This window comes from Emydura macquarii, unplaced genomic scaffold (genome assembly GCF_026122565.2).
Source record: "Emydura macquarii macquarii isolate MOO-44397 ecotype Brisbane River unplaced genomic scaffold, CSIRO-AGI_Emac_v2 contig_3470, whole genome shotgun sequence".
Lineage (NCBI taxonomy): Eukaryota > Metazoa > Chordata > Testudines > Chelidae > Emydura > Emydura macquarii.
The window spans coordinates 601,315-627,234 of NW_027133607.1; the positions used below are offsets into that span (position 1 = coordinate 601,315).

The window sequence follows — 25,920 nt, forward strand, 5'->3', positions numbered from 1 at the left end:
GTGTGAGCATCTCCCAGTAGTGCATTAAATGAGGTAGCTAGAAAAGCAAAAGACAGATGCCTTCACTGCTCCTCTGCCTAAGGGGGAAACTGGGAGCTTTTAACTTTGCCTGCTGTTCCATGTGTTTTTGTAGGCAAGATCAAAGTAGCAGGCCTTGCATATGAAAGAGAAGTTGAGGTTTTTTATGGTTCTTAGATCCAACCGGAGTTGATTCTAGTCTCAGATCACCCCCTGAGAAGGTTCTGTCTCCTTACAAACAAACTGGACTGTTGGTGCTCTGTTGTGCCTGGGAAGTGGAGTGGTTAACCACCCTCATCGCCTTGGAGCTTTACGTGATTTCTTAGGTTCCTTGGCCCATATGACTGAGCACCTCAAGGGCAAAGACCGAGTCCATGATTCTGTATTCTGTGGGAAGTTAGCGTAGCACACGGGACTGGTCTGATGTATGTCGTGTTGCTAAAGAGGCAGTGTTATTGGAGAGCAAATACTGTAAGCAGCTAAGGCCTGGTCTACATCTAAAACTTAGGTCTATCTAGCTACACCACCTCAGGCATGTGATTTTTCACACCCCAAGAGTCGTAGTTAAGATGACCTAAGCCCTGGTATAGACACCCTTATGTCAATGGAAGAATTCTTCTGCTGACCTCGCCCCCAACTCTCAAAGGAGTGGATTTACTACAGCAATGGAAAAATGCTTTCCATTGCTGTAGCAAATATCTACATTGCAGCTGTGCCATGTAGTGTTTGTAGTGCAGACATAGCCAGAGTCTCTGCTGTTCATCAAAAGTCAATGACAATGGAGCAAACTACAATTCAGTTCTGCAGAGCTAAGATTCAGATAATGACTAATCCAGGTTGAAAAGCAATTCTAATAGTGATTGACAGAAGATGATATCTAGGACATGTGTGTGTGCTTTCTAACTAAGAAAATTCACCTTCCAGAAAACCTGGACTTTATACAAGATTGTATGTTTAAAAACACTTAAAAAAATCAGATCATACAGCAGCAGTATGTGTCAACACTGTAGAAGCTGCTCCTGTCTAGTTACTGCATAATCAGACCTTGAGTCTTAGCTTTTCAGAAACTTGACCACATATTGAATACTTGCTGCTAAGTTAATTTACTTAGTGATGCAGGACCAGAGGCAAGATGTAGGCCCTTCTGAGTCATAAAACTCTAACAACAACTCTAATTTCCTATACACATCCTATGGAAAACATTTCAAATTTGAAAAATACCCAAAGTATGGCATCGGCTCTTTAAAATATTTTAATTCTCGCTCCCTCACTCTGACTTTCTAGAAATGCAACACAACTTTCCGATTTACATCCCTTAATCAACAGGTCTGTAACAAAGGCAAAGGACTAATTAGGAAATTATACAGCAAGGACTGACTTCTGAATTTAGGCATTACCAAGATTTATACATACAAGAAATCACTTTACAAAGAAGTAGCAGGGAGAGACTAACAAGAAACCAAGAAGCAAAATGTGCATCTTTGCCGATTGTTTCCCTAATCTACCTGACCCATCCTATTCCACTGTCAGATAATCATCATCATGGCACTTGACAAAAGAGGCTTAGCCTGGTCCATATGCATTCTCAGCACTGCTTAAAGTCAACCTTAATCAGAAGGCAACCTAAATAGCCTTACTCTTTTGTGCGCTCCCATCTCAATTCTACTAAGTCTGCAACTCCTAGGCCTACCAGATGTCCTATTTAGGGTATGTCTACATTAAAAACTTACATCAACCTATGTTAGGTCAACTTACAGCCACCGTGGTTCATGTCAGCATTGCCCTTGTTCTGTCAATGGTGCGCATCCTCACCATGCATCCTTCCATGGACTTAAAAGGGGCAGTGTTGGGGGCTGAGAGCCTGGGGTCTCAGCTCCGCACACAACTCTCTACCAGGAGCCCAGGTGCTGCCCCGAGGCTCTCGCTCCCTGCTCGGTGGCTGCTGTGCTCCCAGCGGGGGAGCTGAGAGCCAGAGGGGTGCAGCCATGCTCCCAGCGTGGCACAGGGAACCTTGGGGCAGTACCCAGCCTCCCAGCAGGGAGCAGGAAGCCAAGAGCTTGGGAGGGGAAGCCCTGGGCTCTTGATGGGGAGCCTTGGAGCAGTCGGGCTCCAAGCAGGGAATTGGGAGACGGGAACCCAGGCGGCAGCCTGGCTGGGAGCAGGGAGCCATGTGGGCGCAGCTTGGCTGCAAGCAGGGTACAGGGAGCTGGTTTCCCAGCGGGGAGCCAGGAGCCTCGGGGCAGCACCTGGAAGCCTCGGGGCAGTACCCATGTTCCCAGACGGGAACCAGGCACCTAGATGCAGCCAGGCTCCCAGAGGGGAGCCAGGAGACCAGGCAACAGCCCAGCTGGGAGTGGGAAGCCAGGATCCTGGGGGGAAGGAGGACGGAGCCTGTGAAGCAGGGAGCGCAGGGCCGCTGGGCTCTAGCTGCAGTCCCACCACTCACTCAGCTTTCTTGTCAATTTCACAGTTCCCTGCTAAGAGCCTTGAAATTGAGAAGAATGACAGACAACAGCCAATGTAAGTAACCCACAGCGTCCACACAGACACCAGCGCTCTAATGACACCGACATAAGCCCTATGCCTCTCGTGGAAGTGGAGTTATGCCGGTGTAGAAGGCCACTTACATCAGTGGGAGCAAGGCTGTATTGTGTACACTGACATAATTAAGTCAACATGAGCTGCCTTAGGTCAACCTAATGCTGTTGTGTAGACCAAATCTTAATCCGAGGGCCAGAGGGGAAACAGATTCATGACCTGATTTCCCCTCTTCCACATGCTTCCCACCATTTGTGGAACTACAGCTGGCTCTATACTTAACAGATTCTCCAGCCTTCTCCTCCTTCCAGATACAACCATGCTATGGGATTTCATTACTTTGAATACAGCATTCTTGGGTTAACCCAAGGCTTAGCTGGAAGAGCAGTGAGCTGCTGTATGGAAAACTCCTTCTCGTACCTTAGGAGAGGCAGCATTCCCAATTTCTGCAGGGGACCGTATAGCACCCTTTGTTACTCCATTCCAGTGTGGAATTTAAATTACAGCAATTTAAATGACCAATTTTAATTATGATTTAAATCAGCAAGCAAAAAAACTTTAATGAAATCATTGATTATAATCGTGTTTCATGTTTGAAATTTTAAGTTATTTTCCTAAAGAAAGGTTGATTGTCATTAGTTGGTAACCATTAAGACACATAATCTGCAACTAGCCTTAACACAAAATGCGGTACTTCTTTGTGCTAATCAGGAGGATACAATATATCTATGCATATTTATTTAAGCAACTATATATCTTAACTTACATTTATTGATATTCTTAATTTTTACATTTTTATGATGTTAGCAAATGGTAAATTATACATTTCTTATTTATTAGATGATTGACTCAAATCACAAATGAAAAACCAATCTTAGTTTGCATAGACATTCAAATTTAACTCAGAATGCACAAAACAGCATTTAATTTTTGTGTTGGATACCCAAGGAAAAAAATAAAAAATGTTTTGCATTTAAAATCAACTGATTTATTAAACAAAGGAATTAGGATCTGAAATTAGTGAATTTAACTGTTCCTGGTCACCATTCAAGATTTTAGAATTAGATGTCATCCTCTCAATCCTAATTTTTATTTATAGATCAGAAGAGGAAAAACAAGCTTCCCTGCTTTTTCCAACTCTGAACTGGCTCTGGTCTACACTTACCTGGAGATTTGGCGGCAGTCGATGGGAGTTACGCAAACTACGCAGAGTAGCTTGCGTAACTCCCCTCGACTGTTGTGCTTCCCTTCTGTGCGCCATCTTCACTGCACTGCGCCGACGGGAACTGTGTTCCCATCTATGCAGCACTACACTACTTGAGGGCGTGGTTTTACTCAGTCGACTTCCTGATCAATTGAGCGGGTCTACATTGACCACTCAATCGATCCAGAAAGATCAATCTGGTGGCGGCGACTTTGCTGCCGTCAGTATAGACATACTGTTGGTTTCTAAATTTTGATTGAATCAACAAGTCATTTAACTAAATTAGCTGAATAAACTAAACTGAAGAAATATTCTCTCTACATTTGCAAAAGAGGCTACTGTTGTCAAAAGTTGGTTTAGCATTTCAGACTCTGGTTCCAGGAGCTTAGTCAGTAACTTCCACTAGTTCAGTGGTCTGACTTTCTTCAAAACTTGACAACAAACAAGTACTACTTAATTTTTTAATGTAATGTAAAATTATTTTAATAGATTATATAATAAGTTTAGGCCTTAATATAGGCTGTCACTTTCAAATTTAATTTTAAAAGATTTTATTTAAAAAAAAATAAACCTGTATTTAATTTAAATTAAAAAAAACTAATTTAAATTAAAAATGGGTTTGGGGCTTTTTTTTTTTTTTTTAATCACTTATTTTCATCCAGTATGTGTTATACAAATATATGTATATGTATTAAGAATAGGAAGACAGAATTTAATATTTGAAAAATACTTATTTTTACCTTCCTGAAACTACCAGAGTCCCATCATCCAGCAAATAATCCTTCACATTCTGGGGCAGTGGAAGTATAGCACTGAACAAACAAAAGACATTAAAATGTATTAGAATAATTAAGGCTAAAGAAACTAAAAAATCCCAACAACATTCCATGTCCCTTTAATTCTGTAAAAGAGACATGAACGCACACAGGGACATGGACACAGTTGTGTTTTAACCCAACCGTACACTCCTGCCTCATAAAACAAAAGAAACTAACCAAAAAACGCTCTTTCCTTGGGGTAAAGGGGGGCAAGGAGGAGGAGGATAAAAGTTCATGAAAGATTTTTTTTAAATGAAACATTTGCTATGCAGTTCACTTTATAATTGTATTTATTCCTCAACCATGAAAAGGTGCAAGCTTTCCACATAGCAGCACCCCCATACCCTGCCCCCACACCCCACAGCCCAGCCCCACATCCTCCACCCCAGCCCAGGCCCCTCTACTCTCCCTCAACAATAGCTTCTCTCCTGTCTCCAATCCAGGTATCCCTAAACCTCTAACCATCAGATGCAGAGACTGGGTAGCAGGGGATGGATCATTTGATAAATTGCCCGTTCTGTCCATTCCCTCCGAAGCACTGGGCAGTAGCCACTGTCAGAAGACAGGATACTGGGCTAGATGGACCAGTGGTCTGACCCAGTATGTATGGCCATATTTATATTCATGCCTTCCCCATCTACCCCCAGCCCACCCCTCCATACCCTCCTCCCATACTGAACCCATATACTCTCCCCCTCAGCCCAGCTCCTCCATATCCATAGCCTGCCCCCACGCTCACAGCCCAGCTCCTCTCCATGTGCTGTCCCCATAAACCCACAGCCCAGCCATGCCACGGCCCTCACCCCCACACCAGCTCAGCCCCTCCAAGCTCTACCCCCACACCAGCTCCTCCGTGCTCTCCCCCCTTACCCTCAGCCCAGCTGGTTCCTCCACATCCATACCCTGTCCCAGCCTAGTTCCTCTCCATGTGTTGCCCCTCCACGCCCCCCAGCTCAGCCCCTCCATGCCCCGCCCCCACAGCCCCCAGCTCAGCTCAGCCCCTCCATGCCCCACCCCCACGCCCCTCAGCTCAGCTCCTCCATGCCCCGCCCCCTCAGCCCAGCTCCTCCTTGCCCTCTAAGCCCCACCATGCCCCTCGCTCGGCCCAGCCCCGCCCCGCCCCATCTCTCTCCGCGCCCTGCCCCCCACGCGCTCCCACCTGCGGATGGTGAGGGCCCGGAAGCGCGGGTACCACGCCGAGAACTGGCAGTGCAGAACCTGCTCCTTCTTCATCGCTCCCGCGCCCGGAACCCTCCGCCCAGGCCCCGCGGAGCCGCCCGGACTCGCTCCCTCTGCACCAGGCGGGCGCTTCAGCCGGCGGCGCGAGCTGCAGAGGGGGGCAGAAGGACGGAGCGGCGCGGCGGCAGCTGCTGAGCGGCCGACTAGACCCGGAAGTGAAACCCGCGCGGGCGGAAGGTCAGGTCAGGGGTCGAGCGAGCGCTGCGCGAGGGAGACTGGGAGGAGGCTACGCGGGCAGCGAGCGGAGGCGCCGCCGGAGAGAGCGCCCCGGCCAGCAGCCAGTCGCCGCGCAGAGGGCAAGGGTCAGAGGCGGTTGGAGGGAGGGGCCTCGCCGTGCGGAGAGCGGGCGCAGGGCGGTGGGGGTGGGGCGTCACCCGGGGGTGAGGGGGCAGGGAGGGATTCATTCATTCATTCGAGGACAGAAGGATGCTGACCTGCGGGGGGCGGGGCTGGGCGCCTGGTCAGGAGTTGGGGGTTGGGAGTCAGGATTTTGGGACAAACGACGAAGATTTGAATTTGAGACTCTGTGTCACTCCCCCTCAGCTCGGCTGGCAGCGCTTGCGTTATTTTTCGCTTGGCTCGGCTAGGGCTCGAGAAATCCGCTCACCTTTTAGCGAGTGAGGAGACTTGCACCGTCAGTTCCTGCGGAACATGAGCTCTCTCTTGAGTTACAAAAATATAACCCGAAGAAGTTTAGGACAGAGGTTCCCAAAACTGTGGTTGTTACATCCCTCTGAGGGGCCACAGGGGAACATTCAGGGGGCATGGCAAGACCTGGGCCAGCCCCTATGGGGGCAGAGAGGAAGCACCACCCAGCCCCGCTCTGCCCCCATCTCCACTCCAGCCCTGCCCTCTGGCTGCAGCCCCAAATCCCACTCCTGGCTGTGTCCTGGGCCCTGCTCCTGGCCATGGCCTGCACCTAGGCTCCATGCCCCCTTCATGGCTGGCTCCCGGCTTTTGCCCTGCTCCTGGCCCTGATTGCAGTTCCTAGGGGTGGGATGGGGTGCAGACTAGTTTGGGGACCACTGCTTTAGGACTTGTGGTTATGAAGGATCAGCGTACACTTGGCCTCTAGGTGGGACAACTGCTGTTTTCCTGAATCTGCAGACATATCACCTACTTCTGCTCAGGTTTCCCCAGTAACAGCTGGTGGAAATTAACAAGACATTTTACTGAAACTGTCCATTTCAGTTTTTGTGGGTTTTGCTTTGAAGAACTCTGAGCAGCAGATAGCACAGCAACTATTTGCTATTAAAGAAAACTTTAAAATGGAGGAGATACTCTTCTCCTTTCCCCAGCCCCTTTTACTGTACTATCTACAAGGATAGGGTGTAGAGTTTTGGAGACTCTCTCCTTGTAGCATCTGTGAGACCTGCCTTAACAGCAACCAAGAGGTTCTGGAAGGGAGAAAAGAGTTGGACAGCTTTCTCCATTTCTGAACCTGGAGTTTTGAAGAGGTGGCACTTCAAATTAAAAAAATACCTACTAGTTAGAGACCAATATAAAATATTGAGCCCCCAGACAAGTAGAAGGACAGCACCTTGACAGAGAATCCCAGCACCCTCACTTTTCCTAGAAGCTAGGTATGTTAGACTTCCCACCAGGACGTTACCCCTGAAGCTCACTGTTAAGTCCCATTTCTACACTCATCTTTTAGTATCTGTTTCTAGCTAATAGGTTGAGTTGCTGACTAGTAGATGTCTGGTAAATTTTTAAAACCAGACATTTTTCCTCTTCTCTTCCAGGCTTTTGCCAAATCTGGTCTTTTCTTTTTTCTTGGTGTCTCAAGAATCTGTGCCTCCCTCTATCTGTACAGCTATATCACTGGATCATCTCCCAACTTGATAACTTCAGCCTGTGCTCCTCTAGTCTCCCTGATTCCTGCATTCAGTGTCTCTAAAATGCTACTGCAAAAATTCTTTTCCTTACAATTGCTCATGTCAGGTCACTCCCTTTTTCAGTTGTTTCTTGACACTCACATCCATATCAAGCTTTTCCTCTTCCCAGGCTCTGCACAACTCTTTGCTGTGTTATGCAGGAGATCAGGCTAGATGGTCTAATGATCCCTTCTGGCTTTAAGAATCTGTGAAATTATCTAATCTGTCTGGAGTAATAAATGACTCCGTCACTTTTTTTTTTTAGGCCTCCCAAAATTATTAAATGGTCATACAAAGGTAGATTTTCCTCTTGTCTTACTCTAGTCAGCAGAGTGTGATGTTATGGACAGGCTAGGTTGAAGAACTGTCTGCTCCCCTTCCTAACCACTTTTCTTATTCCCACTATTCTTTTATTGACTTGTTTGTCTCTCTCATTGTGCCTTTTACAGTGTAGCCTCCTGCACTCAGAACTCCCTTGTTTACATGCACAAGATGTTTACATGCTCTTAATTCAGACTCTTCTAAATTGGGCTAACTCACCTAAATTCTCACCTGCCTATTAATTGAAACAGTGCTGTAACAATAATTACAATTTTCTGATAACTGCCCTCTGGCTATCCAAAGCAGTTTGTGTCTTTTGATTTGTCTCTCCACCTAGAACATAACCCAAGTGAGGCAAGGACCATTTATTCCTCCAGATCCTCTACAGTGCGCAGCTGCAGTGCTGTAAGTGTAGACAAGCCTTAAGCTTCATTAAGTGATGTTGGCACAGCTCACCAAATTAAGTTGGACTTGTGCTGCTAGCTTCTTCTAGCAGCAAAGCCAGATGCACTGGTGCAATGCAGTGGCTATTGGTTACGGATCAGTGGATTAAAAAGATATTTAGAATCTGGAAGACAATTCATCTCAAATATACACACCAAGGTGCTCTAGGTAAAATTTTGTATTTCAACTACTTGACAGTATCCCCTAGAGCATTTTTTGAAAGACACCCTAGAGTGGTAAGAAACCTGGGTATTTAGTTTAGTCCTGAACTTATTTCTGAACAGCATACTCAAGTTGCTGTTAAAGCTGGTTGCTATCAATTGGGAAGCAGCTGGGATCAGATCATGCCTTTTTAAGACTGATTTAGGGAAGCTAATCCATGTTTTTATCACATCTTGGGTAGCTTATTGTAATGCTCCTGCAGAAGGGCTAACCTCTAACATGATTTGAAGGCTTCAGTCGGCTCAAAATTCTAAATTGCTTCAAGGATAAGTTTAAAAATTGACCTGGGGGGGAGGGGTCACTTTCAAGAGACATCTGATCACAGTGTGGAATAAACAGTGGGACCAGACTCACTCCTCATGTAAGCAGGTCTGAATTGAGCCCCAGGAAAGGTGAGTGGAACATGACAGATTTAGTGTCCTATATTTCTAGGCATAAGAGGCAAGTGGACAGGATAGGTGGACCTAAGGTTCGGTCCACATTTAAAAGTATGCATTCTCAGCCTAACAGCTTATACAAGCTAAACCTGAATTCACTGGTTTTTTTGCTGAAGCTGGGATTTTAAAATTGCACTGCTAACTATAAAGTAATACATTAGTGGAATTCATCTAATACTGATACAGAACTGCACATTGTTGTAGGTGATAGGACAAGAAAACACCCGGTTCTAGGGCTTCAGGATGTGTGTCCAAAAAGCTGAAACAAATTTGATGCAGGATATTACAGTGCAGCTTTAGACTAATATATTTTCCATTGCAGTTAATTTTGTTTATTAATCTTTGACTGTGTTGCTACTCTCAAAGTATGACTCATGTGAGTGCATGAATTGTAACCCTCAATGAGCCAGATGATATTTCAGTGTTTTGACACCAGAAAGTCCTGGTTCCATGCCATCTGCAGAGGCCGGAACTTCCTGACATTTTTTTAAAAGACCTTCTCTAAATATCACTTGGAGTTATTGCACCAGCTAGTGGAGGAGATCAAAACTGCTGAAGGTGGGACATTGACCTAAAGAAAAGCTCTGTATAAGCTTGTTTCTCTCACCAACAGAAGTTGGTCCAGTAAAAGACATTGCCTTACCCATCTGGTCTCTCCAATATCCTGCAACTGATGCAGCTCCAGCAACATGGCATACATCTAATCTCTATATTTTCTCTTTCTGAAACTATTGTGAAACAGAAGGAGGTATTTCTACCTATTCTGGGTTCTGATATTACCAACCATTCAAACTTAACTTTTATGGTTTACTACAAAACCTATATGGCAACTTTTCCTTGTATCTTTTTGCTGCAGATCTAACTTCACTATAACTTTAAAGTCAGTGTCTTTTGTGAAAGATACTTTAGCTTTATCCAGCCATCATTAAGCTGGCAAGGATCTTGTGATAGAGTACACTCACTGCTAGGGTGGTGCCTTCTCCTGGCTACTTTGAGGATTAGCTTCATCCAGCTCTCACCGCTGCTCCACTCGCTGTATGGGACTCCATGTAACTTCTGTTTGTGACTCAGCCCTCCGGCCATGTCACTACACAGTGCTCCCTTTCTGGGGTAACAAAGTCTCTCCAGATCAGGGGTGTCAAACATGCGGCCCGTGGGGTTAATTTTTGTGGCCTATGCCCTCTAAGCATCACCAGCCTGTGTGCCTCCAGAGCATCACCGCCCCGGCCCACCTCCAGGGCACAGCCAGCCTGAGTGTTCCAGCCCATGTCCAGTGCCCCCCACAGCGCCAAGCTCCAGTCCACCCTGCTGTCAGAGCGCCACCAGCCTGAGTGCTCCCAGCCCCCTGGGTATTAAGCAGGTATGGAAAATGAGTAAGTGAAAGCTGTGCCATTGTGCTGCCCCTTTAATTTTTTTTCTTTTTAAACAGTGCAACCCACCATGTGAACAATTTTGTCTTAAATGGCCCTTGTGGCTAGATAACCTGAAGCAGGGGTGTCAAAGTTAACTGTCCAGTTGCCTTTCCAGACTATCTTCTAATCTAAGACTATGCCACTCTTAGTGGTGGGTAGAGGAACCACCCAGGCCCCCCCCCCACTTCAGTTTCTACTCCTGCAACCCTCTGTCCCATGGTTTACTTACTCCAAGACCCCATTGTTTTTCCCTGTGCACTTTCCTATTTCCTTTCTCAGTGTTGTGGCCTTTCTATAGGGTTTAGCTCAAGCGCTCAAAACCCAGAGAGAGACTGTAGCCTCTTTAAGCCACTTCTGTTCTCAGCTTTCTGGCTTTGTACAGGCCCACCCTATGCTTGCTCAGGTGAGCTTCATCTTCTATTAGGGCTTGCCTAGCCAGTCTAATTCTCCCCCAGGTGCAGCCTGTTAGGTTAATTAGCCCCATCACAGCTACCTTAACCCTTTCAGGGGAGGTGTGTCATGAACAACCTTTTACACCTGAGAAAGACCCCTAGCTGAGTAGGGACTGTAGTTTTGGGCCTGAAATAAGTTAGTTGTGTTACTGAAAATACTGTATAGTGTCCTCAAGAATATGTAACATTCCTTGTCTTTGTAGGACTGTGTTAGGGAGATGTGCCACAGTGCATATACCTGAGAAAGCTGAGATAAACATATGTTCAAGTACTTTAAAAATATAGAGTGGATTTTGTGAAAGAACAAGAAAGAGATGAAAAGCACCAGCTAAAGTCAGATGTACAGCAGGCAAGTGCTGTGCAAGTTTCCTCACCCCTCGGTCGTTGCTCCTTGTCACAGAATCTGTAGGGCTTTATCCAGTGCACCATAAAGTTGGCAGAAAGACTCCTATTGGCTTCAGTGAGAATTGGTTTAGGCTCATAATAAACACTAAACAAAAACAATGAGAGTCCTGTAGCATTTTAAAGATTAACAAATTTCTGCGGGCATAAGCTTTCGTGGGCTGCAACCCACTTGGTCAGATGCAAGGGTTGCAGTCCACGAAAGCTTATGCCCACAGAAATTTGTTAGTCTTTAAGGTGCTACAGGCCTCTCATTGTTTTTGCTGTATACAGACTAACACGGCTACCCCTCTGGAACTAAACAAAAAGCTATTAGGTCATCTCTTCCACCTCATTGCCAATGCTGGATTGTTCCCCAATGTTTCCCTTCCACCCCCCATTCTGCTTTTTCCAGTCTGTTTTTAAGTATGCTTCCATAACTGCAGTTATCTCACTCCACCAGTAATCCCGGGCTTCCTTTGAATAGCAGCTTCTGTACTAAACTATGTGGTAGTTTTGTGCTGCAGGTTCACAGCACCAAACATATTTCATTGACTTGAACCCAAGATTTTAGTGGTAAAAATGTAATCATCATTGGGCTGTCTGGCATGTCTTCTCTTTAGAACTAGATAGGACAAATTCATTAGAAAATGGATATTCCTACATTGCCTCTTGAGCAGGAAAGGGACAAAGACCTAAATGACTCCCTCCTCCCCCAGCTCTAATCTCAGAGATTCCTCATTTTCAGTAGTGGTGGTTTTCACTCTGAATTCCCTTTGATTTTGGGGGTTCATTCCTGAATCTTACCTGTATCATGTTTTGTCCTCCAGTTCAGCTCACATGCTGTGACAATATCCTATTGTACTAACATGCCACTGAGTGCAAAATAGCATTGTAACTTATATGGGGCAACACTGGTAGTACAATCTGCCTGCCATACATGGCCTATAAATACCAGGGGGCAACTCCTCAGCAGGTGTAAATTGTCCTAGCTCTTTTTCAGTCAGTGAGGCCATGAGAATTTACAACAGCCGAGGATCTGTCCCACATCTCCATTGAATTACTTGCCTCTTAGCAGCATCCATGAGGTTTGCAAGCTGATGATTGTGTTTGACCTTCAGTATTAGTGAAGAGTCTTCTGGAGAGATGATTTGTAAATTCAGATTGCAAGGATGAATGGTTTGACTTTACTCTGAAGGTAAATATTGACTCTCTATGTTATAGTAGGGTGGACTTTGTGCAGGAGGTCCAAAAGACATCCCTGAAAATGGAAAGCCAAACAACCACAGATGTTCTAAAATCTACCAGAGAATCCATCCTTAAAGAAGAGGTATAAATAATTTATTTTGGCATGTTTATATATTTTTTTTATTAACTAATGTAGTGTTTATTTAAGGATGTTATTGAATGTTTGAAAATATTACATCTGTGCAGAATGAGTAATTCTTAGACTATGTAGCATGTTAGATGTATGAAGACCGGGTTCTTGTCCTGAAGTTGTTATAGTCAGAGTAAGTGACATGCAGGTGAAGGATGAGGAACTATCACCATAAAACAATCATAGAATTCTAGATGTTACAGAGAAGGAGAGTAATATACATTATTAGATTATCTAGTGCATCTCTCCCTCATCTTCCCAGGCACAGTTGTTCTTGACAATACTTTTTCAGCTGTTCAGGCTAGTTTTGAATGTCTGAAGTAATAGGGCTTCCACCATTCCCCCTGGAGAGATCATTGTACTGTAACAGAACACACTGCTTTCTGATATGCAGTCTACATTTTCCTTCCCTTAAAGATGACCTGCAAAGGATTATTTAAAAATTGTTTGTGCACCCTTTCCTTCCCCCCCAGCTTTATGGTATTTAAAGAGGACCTGATAGGGGTTTGTTTGTTGTTTGTTTGGTTTTTTTTAGGGTTTTTCAAAAGTTTGTGCTTGCTCCTATCCTAGTGGTATTGGAAATATCAGGTCTCGTCCTCTCTGGTTATGGTGGTGGTATCCTGAGAGTATTGTGGATGTTTACTGTGAGTTTACCTTAACTGAAGCTGCAGAAGTGTTGAATCTTTTAACAATGAAATCCTTTCTCTAAAGTGTTCGTTAGCCATTGGAATTAATGGTTGCTTAAAAAAGGACTTTTAAACTGTCTTATTAAAAATGTCTTCCTCTTTCAGTTGCTCAGCTTTCATTCTCTTGATGCTTATGGTGTCATAATCTCATTAGATCGCCAGTCACCATAGTTTTCCAGGGCAGACAAGAAACAAATCTCTTGTGTAAATAAGCAAGTAGGAAAACTTTTAAAGGGGTTCTATTTGTCAATTAAGCAAAACTTGGCATAAACCTTCTCAGGTCACTTTAATTTAATCATATTACTCCTCAATCCCTTTTATTTTTCTAACTTATTCTTCTCCTGCTTTGGCTTATACACCCTCCAAAAAGTGGTAGCAGCTTGTAGCTAGCTCTAGTACATTTCAGGTCATTTGTGTCTCCCTGTGCCATGCTGGTTTTCACCAGACTTCTTGTGGCATTGTTCGAGAATAGAAGTCACAGCCCCTCTACTTTAGTAGAAGATCATGAGCAGTTGTGTACTTCTGATTCTGGGTCACCCAACACTGGACTATGATTTCTCTCTAAGGCATCTGCTGATTGTGCCCTCTAACTGTTTCTGCAGTCCTGTGTTGGACAGGAGCAGATTTTATTTGCATATCACAGCAACAGAGACAGAAGGCACAAATAGAAGGTGATTCAAACTGAACATGCTTAGCTGAAGGATTTGTCTTAAGGTCTAAGCAAAGGATTTGTCTCTTGCAGCATAAAGCTTTGTCTCTCTCAGCTGGCAGAGTTTGACCACACATCCGGCCAGGCGTGTGACAGTAAAGTTTCTTTTTCCTTTACAGGTAACATTGAAGGCTTTGTGGTTCTCACTCCGAGTAGTATGTAGTTCACCTGGCTTTGGGGTGGATTCTGAAGCATTTAAATAACAAGCACTCACAGGACTCACTAGATACCTAAACCCTATTAACTATTATTTTGGATTGCATCTTAATTGCAGCTTTTAGCCTCTGTTGATTTACCAAACATTCTTATGATTGGTATCCTGTTTTTGTTACACACATGGCATCCCCTTTTGCCTTCTCTTTTCTAGAGTTTGGAGTTGGTTCGATTCCTGGTAAATTTAGGCATTCTTCCCCTCTCACACTTTCTTGGAGCAGAGTGATATGGGTCTGACTTCTGCCTTTGCTATTTAGCAACACTGAGATGAGGCTACTGAGATGATTTGCCAGTTTTGCTGCCTGTGCAACATTATTGGGACACGATCATTAATCCAAGCCTTTATAACTTCTGCAATGTTTAAAAATAATGGCTCAACTTCCATTAAATCAAAAGCTTCACTTGGTGTAGAAATCTTGGGTTTTTTTAAATTAAAAAATATAAATTCCTTGGTTTGGGCTGCAACTGCAACGTAATTTGTTTCTCTTCCTATTTTGGGTCTCATGCAGTTTACTTCCTGCATGTCTTAGGAGTTAATTTAAAGCAACAAAATATACCTGGATGCTTGCAATCACAGTCTTATATAAATCTACCTGCTTCCTATGTGTTACGCCTTGGTAAAGGAATTAAAAACATCATCTTCTCCATTCCTGCTACGTTATTGAGACCACAAATCATCCAAAAGCCCTTGCAAAGCATCTCTCTCTTCCTGTAATTCAGGGATAACTTAGAACAGCCTTGCAAAATAACCATGAAAATTTCTAGGCACAAAATCTACTTGGTCACCTTTACCATGGTGATGGAAAAGCTGTTGATAATTTGTTTGCCCCTCAAAATAACTGACTTGTCCCAGGCGAGTGGACAAGTAGAATTCTGTAAGGTAGACTTTAGAGTTGGTTTTAGAGATTAAGTGAGATGCTCCATTTCCATCGCTAAACTGTTAAGTTACTGCTGGCTCAGTCTCTTCATCCTGTGCTTGTGCTTCTCTCAACATGCTCTAAATGTTGCTGCTCCTTGTGCTGCATTCTTTTTCTCTTTCTAGCAGGAGTTTCTCCCATTTAAACTCATGACCTTTGTGACTGGATGTGTCATTTGCTCCCTGGCCTGGTCTGCACTACAAAAATTTGATGTACTAACCACCTGAGACTACACTGGCCTCTAGAGTTTCTTCCTGTTCATCCTCCACCACTGTTCCCTGCTTCTGTCAGGTTATCTCTCTGCTCACTGCTTGTGAATGATCCTGGTTCCCAATGGCTCGTTGGAAACTATTCTCCTCTGTGTTTGCCAGTCTCCTTCTCTCTGATCTCTTGCTGTACCCAGTGCCACTGGTCTGGTGTCACCCTCTTGATGTAACCTATCGCCAAACCTCGCAATCCTGTGCAGGGTTTCAGAAACGAGTCTCTCGTCTGCCCTCCCTGCAGTCATTTAATTAGTAAAAACTACTCTGCCATTACAGTGCAAGACATAATAAATGAGAGACATGACAAAACCAGCATGGTTCCACCCCTCCTCAAAGGACCACACACGAATGGGCAAAACATTAGGTGGATGGGAATTAAGAATACCTCTACTTAGCCATGAAAAGCTCAGCAGACATATGGGTGGCCTTGGGGAAATGCCTAGAGCTTTTCATTGGTAGATCTCCAAAGGCTTTCAGATCAGGTAAGTATTGCTATCCCTGTGTTACAGAAGGGGAGAATGGTGACTATCCCAAAGTGAGGCAGTGGCAGAGTTCGGAATAGAACTAGTTCTCCTGACTCCCAGATCTCAGATAACTGGACAGTCATAACCCCCATCATGGCGAAAGCCCATACAGGCAAATTCTCCTTCCCCTTTTACACACAGCTGAAACCGTCCCCCTGCTAGGGGCAAGGCACTGCCTTCATGTTTTATTTTAAAGATTAGGGCTGAGACTTTCAAAGGAGCCCAAAGGAGATGGGCACCCAAATCCCACCAAATGTCATTGAAACTTGGGTGTCCAATTCATCTAGCTCCTTTGAAAATCCCAGCCTACCTATACATATATCATGTGAGTTATTTTGATTTCCTGTTTCAAGGACTCTTCAATACATGCACTTACATGCTAGTATTTCGGTGTCCCACAAATACACTGAATTTAAGACTTTTCAAAACAGGAAAAAGTTGCCCCACAGATCTCCATGGGGACAATGTCCCAACTTATTTACTTTATTATTCTTTGTCAGGTAATTGCTGAAAGAAAATGGGTGAAGCTTGAACAGACGACCTATGTTGATCCCTCAGGTAAAACCAGGTAATTTCCTTGTTGTGATATTTTAAAATTCTTGCAGTTCTTCCCAGTTTCTCTATCTGAACTGGCCAAAGGCTATGTATGGAATGTGAGCACCTATAAACCAATTACTTGGCATACTGGGCTAGCTTACTCCTTTGACATTAATGCAGTTACTCTGAGGAAGAATTTGACCATTTTTATTGTTGTTGGAATATGTGTTAGCAGATATACTTTTATCCTGTAGTTAATACCTTGGATTTGGTCCATGGGCTTATCTTGCGGTTCTAGTCATTTGCAAAGATGCTGTGCAGAACTAATGCTGCAATATTTTAACATGCAAGCAGATGGTGATTATCAAGAGTTCCTTTTGTTTTTTCTGGTGCTTCTCAAAGAACTCTCTTTCCCCTATTGGTGGCATGATGCCAGAGACTGTGAAGGGTCTTGCCTATTGTTGGGATGCTATTGTTAGGAGAAGGGGCAGTCTTGTCTACTCCATACCCTCTCATTCATATTCTCGGGCCTGTCTAATTCTCTTCATGTGTCAGATAAACCTCTCTATCTTTTAGCTTAATCATCACAATGGGAAATGAGTGTTACCTTATTTTCATTCTTCCTAGTTCATTGGGGTCCTTTCTGATTGCTCTCTCTAGAGTCTCCCTCCCCTTTAAGAGTAGCCTCAAGAAGTGGCAGTGAAAGGTTTATTTTTCTGTGTCAGTCCCATCACTTTTGAGTTGCAAGAGAGGCTTGTATCATTTTTGACACAGTTACTAACAGGAATGGGTAACTGAGCTAGGATCCTTAACAGTAACCTGCTTTATTTTCATATCATTATTGTCATGCATGAGGCAGATGGAATGTAGTGTGTGTTTATTGCTTTTTCCAGGCAAAATTTGCCTGTCCATAAAATCTCTCTCTCCTTTTATGAATAACCATTCTAAATACATTGACCTGCCGTCTTAATTTCACCTCAGTGCTTCAGTTTCCCCATCTGTAAAATGAGGATAACGATACTTGCTTATCTGCGTAAAGTGCTTTGATATCTGTGGCTGCAAAGTGCTATAGAAGAACTAAATATTGTTATTTGTTTATTTACTGTCCTAAGCGACCAGCAAAAATCCCTTGCTAGTAAGACTGTCTAACTAAAGGTGAAATGGAAATAGAGTTGGAGACTTTACAGATACTTTACCGTGGTCATTAGAAGAGGGGCTTGCCTCTTGGCAGTTGCTCCTTAGTGCCACTCACTGTATGTTGCATGTTTTGCTTTTGAATGAAGGTAGCAAAGTTCCTAGTTGGCTATTTGTGTGGAAAGCATATATATTTAGTACACTTCCTTTTTAGGAATAACACATCCACTTTCTCTTCTTCTCCTTACCCCACAGAATTTGGGAAACCGTAAAGCGTACTACCAGGAAAGAGGGCATTTCAGCTGATGGTATGGCACTAGTTATATTTTTGTGCATAACTACTACTTCTTATATTAATAATCATGAGGTGGTCTGCTTCCATAAAACGGTGACAACTGCCACGATAAAAGGGTGCAGAGAATAGGAGTAAAATAAAATGAATAGTATAAATCATGTATATAGTGCCATAGGTGTATAGTGCTTTACTATTGATCAAATGTAGCATAGAAAGAATAGAGCCCCTTCCCCAAAGAACTTGCAAATTAATGTCCTGATTTTTGTGAGTAATCACGTTGATATCATTGTGATGACTGGAGTAAGAACTGTGTGGATGACTGAGAATTGCAGGATCAGGCCTTACAGCAAAATATTGCCCAAAAATGGGTCCATAGTCTGGGAGAAATAAATGTCTGAACAAATGTTTGATTTGATCACTTTTTTCCAGTGGGAAGTCAATCAAGGTCCCAGGCAGTCAAAGGAACTTCACTTCGCTTTGGAACCTGTGATTTGGACAAGAGTGTGGAGGACCAAATTAAGTGGAAAAACTGTTGTTGTAGTAGCAGAGAGAAAACTCTAGGGTACTTGATTGGAACTGTTGGTTTCAGACCCAGAGTTCCTGATGATTATTAGGATCTAAATGGAGATGAGGTCATCCAGCAGAGAGCAATAAATTAGTCATCTTCATCCCTTTCAGTGCAGTTTTATTTTTCAAAGTCAGTGGAATTTGAGGGTGCTCACAAGACTAAAGCGTTAACGTTTGAACTACTCGTATCCTGTGTTTTCATTGCTCTTTCCTTTATGCTGGCAGGTGTAGCAGTTATACCTGTGTTACTAAGAACTCTCCACTATGACTGCATTGTCCTAGTGAAACAATTCAGGCCTCCAATGGGAGGATATTGCTTGGAATTCCCTGCAGGTAGGTAACACAAATATGAAGATGAAACACACAAAATATATGTGTAGTTTACTTTGTCTATCTTGCTTAGGCTTGTAGACTTCCATGTCCTCTGTTCTTCCAATTCCGAGATCAGTAGTGGTTTCTGTGCTAGAATACATGCTGTTGCAAAAGAGGGATATTTAGTAATAAAGAATGCGAAATAGCACAACGTCAAATTTGATTTATAGAATCTCTTCAACCCAGGTTTTTTTTTCCCCTTTCCCTCCCATCTTCCACCTACAAAAGAAAAAAAGCCTTTGTGAGCTTGGCATTGGCATACCTATTGTGAGGGATCAAATTCTTTTTGGAGGGAGGCAGCGTGGTTTGGTGGATTGGAGGCAGGAGTCCTGGTCTCTGTTCCTGGATCTGATACTGACTGTGACCGCCTAGTGCCTCAGTTCTCCCATCTGTAAAATGGGGAGGGCAATACTTCACCCTCCTTTGTAAAGCTTTTAGATTTAAGGATGAACAATGGTGTAAAAAAGCTCTATTTTAACTATTATTTTTAATGTAACATTTACACCGCAGGCCTCATTGAGGGAAATGAAAGCCCAGAAAGCGCCGCCTTGCGAGAGTTGGAGGAAGAAACGGGATACAAAGGGGATGTCGTTGAATGTTCTCCAGGTGTTTATTGTTTCTTGACTATCTGACTCAGAGCCAGTCCTATCCTTCATGGGCCCAGAATGCCCTAAGTTCAATGGATCCACGATGGGTCCACTGTTCAGGATGGGAAGGGCACAGCGAGGGAGTGAGCACTCTCACAGCACCACAGGCCAGGACAACACCAAGGAGCCATGGACCTAGTCTGTGTGTCTACTACAGATGTGGATCCACTGGATAAAACCCAATACAGAGGGCTATAGAAGTAGCTTCACTGTTGCTCTGAGGCATGTGTGGGAACGATTCTGCTCTTAAGGAAGATCCTTTGCACAAAGCCCATTTACTCAGGCTCTGCTCAAGATTTGATACTTGGTTCAAAAAGTTCAATGTACTTATTTTGGAGTCTGACTTAAGGTCCATTTTAATTAAAGGGTCTAGATTCCTGGGCTTGATTTGATTTCTTCTCCAATAGGTTTAAGTGGCTCCCTTGAACCTACCCTCTGAATAATTAGCACTTGCATCCTGCAGTCTCTGTGCAAGTCATCTTCATTTCAGCTGTGCAGTGGGAGCAGAACATAGGTTCTGTAACAGCTGATTAGCAGGAATGGGGAAGAATGAAGTGCTGCCTGACATCAAATCCTTTGCAGCCAGTCTCTGTATTTAAACATTTTGTGCTGCCCGCCCCAGAGCAGAGGCAACACCAGGATTTAAGGAGAACCTTTATAAAGGGGGAAATGCTAGGGAAGGAGTGGGAAATCTGGACCAGGGCTTTGCGCATGTTGCTATTAAGGTTGAACTTTGCCTTGTTGTAACTGCACAGTATCCATAGACTGGAGTAGTATGTCTGTAACTGATGGCAAAATTGGGCTCTTAGCATACTTTGACTAGAAACCTGCAGTTTGAGGCAGAGTGAGTGAGAAGAACGTTAGTCACTGTGGTTGAAGTCATCAGTAGGTGCTCATGATACAAATGTGAAAAGGAATCTCGTGTGTATTTAGGAGAGGAGACAGTTGTGGGAAGAAGCACTTGTACGTAAAGCTGGGTGAATAAATAATTTTTTGGTTCAATGGCAGTTCTTGGGGAAATCAGATTGAACCTCATCTGAATATTATGGGGGGAATTTTCAGTGAATTGAAAAAGTCCATTTGAGGTCTCCAGAGCAGGGATTTAAACCTGGGTCTCCTACTTCTTAACTGCATGTCCCAACTACTGGGCTAAAGGGATGCAGCAGCACAACCATCAGCTCCTTCTCTGGTCATTTTATGAATGGCCAAAACTATGGGTTAATGTCACAAATAGTTTTGGATTGACTGACACTGCATGTGTCCAAAACATTTTGCCCAGCTTGACGTGTATGAACAAATGACTACCCCAGCCTTTGTGATGCATGCTGGTGAAGTTGTCTGCTGAATAAGATTTTCTCTTACTGTATCAAATAGATGTGGGTGAAAGTCTTGGCGTTTAAAATGGCCGGTAGTCTTGTCTCTTCTTTCTCCAAATATACTTTACTTTGCAGCTGTTTGCTTGGACCCTGGTTTGACAAACTGCACAACACACATTGTGACCGTCACCATTAATGGAGATGATGCTAGTAATACAAGACCCAAGCAAAAGCCTGGTGAGTTCAGGACACCTACAATATTGAATTTTTATCCATCTCATTGGATGGGACCATCCTCTCTAAATATGCTTAGAAACTGTTGAAAGGCTCAGTAATACAGAATTCTAATAATTTCACTTGGGTTCATGGACTCTAACTTCTACATGAGCTCTTTGAATCCCATTAAATTCAATGTAAAGATTCTCACTGATGTTCACAGGAGTTAGAGCAGGAGCAGGCACTAAGCTCCAATGTGTGTCCAAACTTAGTTTTCTTTGTGATAACACTTTTCTTTCTTCTTGTTTTCACAGAGGAAGGAGGTATGTTGTTCACTTAACTTCACTGTGGCTGGGAGCACAACAATATGCTTCTGATACACCAGATCTCACGCTGAATGTGCATGTCACCCTGAACACTGCTCTTCTCGGGTTAGGTATTTTCTGGACATCATTAGGATCACAGTTCTAATGGTGGCACACTGTATGGGCTTCACTGACTTCAGCAATCTCTAGATTTGGCTTTAAATTCCCAAACAGCTATTGTTTGTACCACAGCCAGGTTTAAGGAAGGAAAATTTCAATTGAAATGGTCTGTTGCCTATCTAGGATCAGTGCCTCAACTGTTGTAAATTGGTGTTAGCTTCATTGAAGTCCATGAATTTGGCCCCTAGAATGAAACTCTGCAGTAGTTAATCCAAATGGGGGAACTGCTTGGGTAGCTATAGGAAAATAAGCAATACCTTGCATTCCTCAAATGGGTCTGCCTGACCTGTGTGACAGGCAGCCAGATCAGGGATAAGCCCTCTGTTCTCAGATGTCTGTCATTCTTCCTCCACTATGTGAAGTTAAAGGTTTGTAAATGGTCTCTCTTACCATACCAAGTATGCAGGCCCAGGTTACTTCAACAGTAAGATAGATGTCTGATCAGCTGGACCAGATAGACGCTAATCCCCTTCTCCCTGTCATTGCAGTACAGTGGTTCCTGTCCCTAATATCTGTCAGCATTCTCTTAGCCAGTTCTGTAGTTATTTCCCAAATTACTGCCTCAAAAGTCTGCATTTCAAAAGTGCCTTTGATCTTGCCTGTGTCAGTTGAACATGGCCATGGGCCTGGGCGATAATGGTCTCTGGCTGAAGGTGAACCTAAATCCAATTCCTTGTCTGTCTCCTCGGAGTTTAGAGATGGGAATGAAATACACTTCTCTCAACATTAAGTCTACTCTCTGTCATATGATTTATAGACAGATTAAAGACAATCTCAATGTGAAATACACATTTTTTTTTTTTTTTTTTTTGGGCTAGAATTTGTGGAAGTTGTTTCGCTACCAAAGAATGATCTACTACAGAGAATTGAGGGTAAGAGCACTTTTCTCTGGCACACTGAGCCAGTTAAAGGTTTGAAAATTTCTTAGCTTCTTTGCACTTACTGTAAATCAGTCAACTTCTTATCTCCCCCATTCCAGTTTCTGTAGGAATCTCTCAACCTAAGGTTTTTATTAAAACCAAACCTATCTACTTTCTTGGTTATGTAAGCTGGAAGACTTGCATATAACATGCCATGTAGCAGATGAACCATCAATATGTGGTTTCAGTCTTCCAGAAAGGAATGTTCATTTGCACAGTGTAGCTAGCTGCAGTCTGTTAGAAGAAATTACCCATGAAATGCCTGTTCCAGATACCTTCCTCCATCAGGGTAGCTCCCCATTTTCACCCTGAGGTATATCCTTTGTGCTTCAAGCCAGTTCCCTATGCTTTGTTTTAATACACTATTACTAAATTAGTTAGTAATAATGCTCCAGAGGACTAAAATGTCATAAAGGACTAGCATTTTATAAAAGTAATATGGTAACGCCTCTAAAAGAGTTAAATCTGTTCTGGATTTGTTCTGATACTTCATGCATTCATGCTACTTGTCAGCCTTGGCTTGAAATCTTCAGAGGTTTGTTTTTGTTTAATTTCTTACTAATAGTATGAATATGAACTTGCATTTCTCCTGTTTGTTCTGTGCATGCCTTTCTATCTGGAATTCATATTATTGGTTGGTTTGGGATTTTTGCAGAGCTAGTGGCAGAAGAACATATTGTAGTGGATGCCAGAGTTTACGCCTATGCATTGGCACTGAAACAGGCAAAAGAAAAACCCCTCCAAGTGCCTTTTATGAAGTTCTAAGGCTGCACATGTAACCTCACTGAATACTTCCAGGATGGAGTGAAATGGTCAATATAGACTTGGAAGCTGTCTTTTCATACAATAAAGGTCCAATATACTACACACAGTATTAAGCAATTGTATTTCTAGGAAAGATTGCTTGAAATATTTGTACTGTATAAAGCTTTTATCTCACTGTTCAACCTATAACTCAATAGAATTTTATCCTGTGCGGAAGAATAAAAAAAATAATCATGGCCTGTTAAGTTTGAGATCTTGTCTTTTCCTTGCTTGTTACGTGTAAAGTACCTTTTATGCCCAAGCACTTCACAATTATGCTGAAACTATACACAAGAATCACAATCTGCCATTAAAGTATAACTGCTTTGCTGGTATAATGCTCTTGGTTAAGGCAAGGGGAAATACCTTATCAAATTGAAATGACACTGAATTTAGCTGGACAGAATACAGCACAGCCTTGAAGCCTTGGCTGTGCTAAGTATATACACTTTGGAACAGAATCAGACCAGTGGCATTAACAACATTATGAAAAATGCCAGGTGATCTCTGACCAGAAGAAATCAAGTCTTTTGTTTTTATATCTTGAAAGATACCAGCCAAAGTTTTCAAAACTGGCAGCCCCTTTAAAATGTTAAATTGGGTACCCAAAAATCTAGTCGCTCTTGAAAACCTTTTCTGGTATCTTTGATGTAAAAACAGAGGGCTTGATCTCTTCTGGTCACTGCGGATTACATGGCATTTTTCATAGTGCTAACTGCAGTGAATTGACCCCATTCCAAACTACTACTTTGTAAATGCTGTGGTTGCTTAGCATGTAAGATTTCGTGAGACTTCAACCATAGTGAGGGGAAAACTACTGTTTTGTTGTTTAGGTTCTTTGAATATTGTGCTTGGCTCAGATTCTTATGTGCCATCCATATAATGTCTAAAGATACATATACAATGCTCTACTTCCCATTGCTTATAAGAAAGGACTTTAGTAAATTTCCTGAAATAAATTATAAGGGTGGGAGAAATTCACATCAGCAATTTCTTAGAAGTGGATAAGTAGTCAGTAAGTGACTGAACTTTAAAATAGGGGCTTTGGTGTGACCAGTAGCACCACAGTAGGCAGACTTGAAGGCCTGAGGGATCTTTCATAGAGGTAGTTTTCATTTGAATGTCAAGCTATAGCATTATGCAGCCTCTCTTTCTTAAGGCTAATGGAATTAAAAATTTAGTAAGTCAAACCCCGTTCAAAGGTAGGGTTCAGCTCATGAAATGCTACACCTGATAAACAACTCTTCTCTGCTACTGTTATTCTAGTCTTCCAATGTGCTTTTTGGTGTGCTGCACCCTACTGTCTTAAGAGCAGCATAGATGTCAGGAGAGGGTGAAGGAAAGAAAGTCCTGTTGGAGCTCCAAATCCACATAGAACTTTGTCCTGGGTACAATCTACTGTAACTGAGTAAACAAACATTTGTTCAGTATGGGTTACAGCCAAGTGTATTTTGTTACAATAGGTGAGAGTCATATCAACGTTCTCTTCCCCCCTAAGACATGGATGATGTTACCAAACAATTTACACACATACTAAATGAGAATCTGTACATTCATACGCTTTGGATATCTTATGATTTAAGTCTATTGCTATTATACCATCTGCATGGAGGAAACACTGCAGACATTAGTGGCTGTTTTATTAGACACCATGTTCAGTATACAATAGCAAGGGCTTACAGAGGTAGTGTAAAATTCTACTAGTGCTTACCAGTTCTACAAAAACAGTTTTAAAGGGAGTCCCACAAAAAGTGTAGTCTGTTTATCACTCATCATCCACCCACCATCATCTGATCAATGAGTGGGAGCCACAGATAAGAGCTAACTTGCATCCCTGAGGCAGTACCTGTTTGCAGTTTTTCCCAAAGACTTCTCATCCTTGACTGCCATTTGCCTGTTTCAATCCCCTATAAACATAGACATTGCCACACAAACTGTTTCAACTTTCACATGCAGCATATTGACTATGAGGTGATGTGCGGAAGTGAGGTACATGTACCTTCGTGTTTAAAAAGTTAGCTGATTAACTTTTTAAGAAATCAAATTAAGAAAGACAGCTCCAAGACTTAGGGTTGTTTGCACTTAAAACACTACAGCAGCACCGCTGTAGTGCTTCAGTGTAGATACTACCTATGCCCAAGAGAAGGGTTCTCCTGTCAGTGTAGGTAATCTACCTCCCTGAGAGGTAGTAGCTAGGTTGATGGAAGAATTCTTCTGTCAGTTTTAGCACTGTCTACACTGAGGGTTAGGTTGTCTTAACTATGTTGCTCAGGGGTGTGGATTTTTCACATCCCCAGAGCTACGTAACTGGGTTGACTTAACTTTTTAGTGCAGACCAGGTCTTAGCTTATATTTAACGTAATGCACACTACTTTAACAGATCTTACTCTGAACTCATTAAGGATAATTAAGTAAGTTTTTAAAATCTCAATTATGACTTCAAAACTACCATGAACAAAATGTTTGTTAATTTAAAACTAAGTAATCTTGCCATGATGAAGTCATTTAAAAGGAACAAGTGTTTTGTTTTTGCAAAAGAAAAAGCTTGCATAGATAAGACATGGACGGAATTTA

The 25,920-nt window shown here is 42.9% G+C and overlaps 2 protein-coding genes across 8 annotated transcripts in view; one reads left to right on the forward strand and one right to left on the reverse strand.

Moving 5' to 3' along the window:
• The window catches only part of CDC123 (cell division cycle 123), a 69,740-nt gene extending 63,808 nt beyond the window's left edge, over positions 1 to 5,932 (reverse strand). The window contains exons 1-2 of the mRNA XM_067535013.1: positions 5,738 to 5,932; positions 4,501 to 4,572 (exon numbers count right to left, since the gene is read on the reverse strand). Of these exons, the coding sequence (XP_067391114.1) occupies positions 4,501 to 4,572; positions 5,738 to 5,811 (146 nt within the window). The 5' untranslated portion in view covers positions 5,812 to 5,932. The remainder of the gene's footprint in view (positions 1 to 4,500; positions 4,573 to 5,737) is intronic.
• On the forward strand, positions 5,914 to 23,572 carry NUDT5 (nudix hydrolase 5). 7 transcript variants are annotated; one of them, XM_067535008.1, is made up of 9 exons: positions 5,914 to 5,999; positions 12,588 to 12,693; positions 16,554 to 16,621; positions 17,980 to 18,032; positions 18,812 to 18,919; positions 19,469 to 19,564; positions 21,057 to 21,158; positions 22,441 to 22,494; positions 23,198 to 23,572. In XM_067535008.1, exons 2-9 carry the CDS (start codon positions 12,631 to 12,633, stop codon positions 23,305 to 23,307), a joined length of 654 nt encoding a protein of 217 aa, XP_067391109.1. In that variant the 5' UTR covers positions 5,914 to 5,999; positions 12,588 to 12,630; the 3' UTR covers positions 23,308 to 23,572. The 7 variants fall into 7 exon arrangements, with proteins under 7 accessions (XP_067391109.1, XP_067391108.1, XP_067391112.1 ...); XM_067535007.1 differs by lacking the exon at positions 5,914 to 5,999 and adding an exon at positions 6,005 to 6,119 and having other exon boundaries at positions 12,591 to 12,693; XM_067535011.1 differs by lacking the exon at positions 5,914 to 5,999 and adding an exon at positions 6,006 to 6,119.
• The last annotated feature ends 2,348 nt before the right edge of the window (positions 23,573 to 25,920 follow it).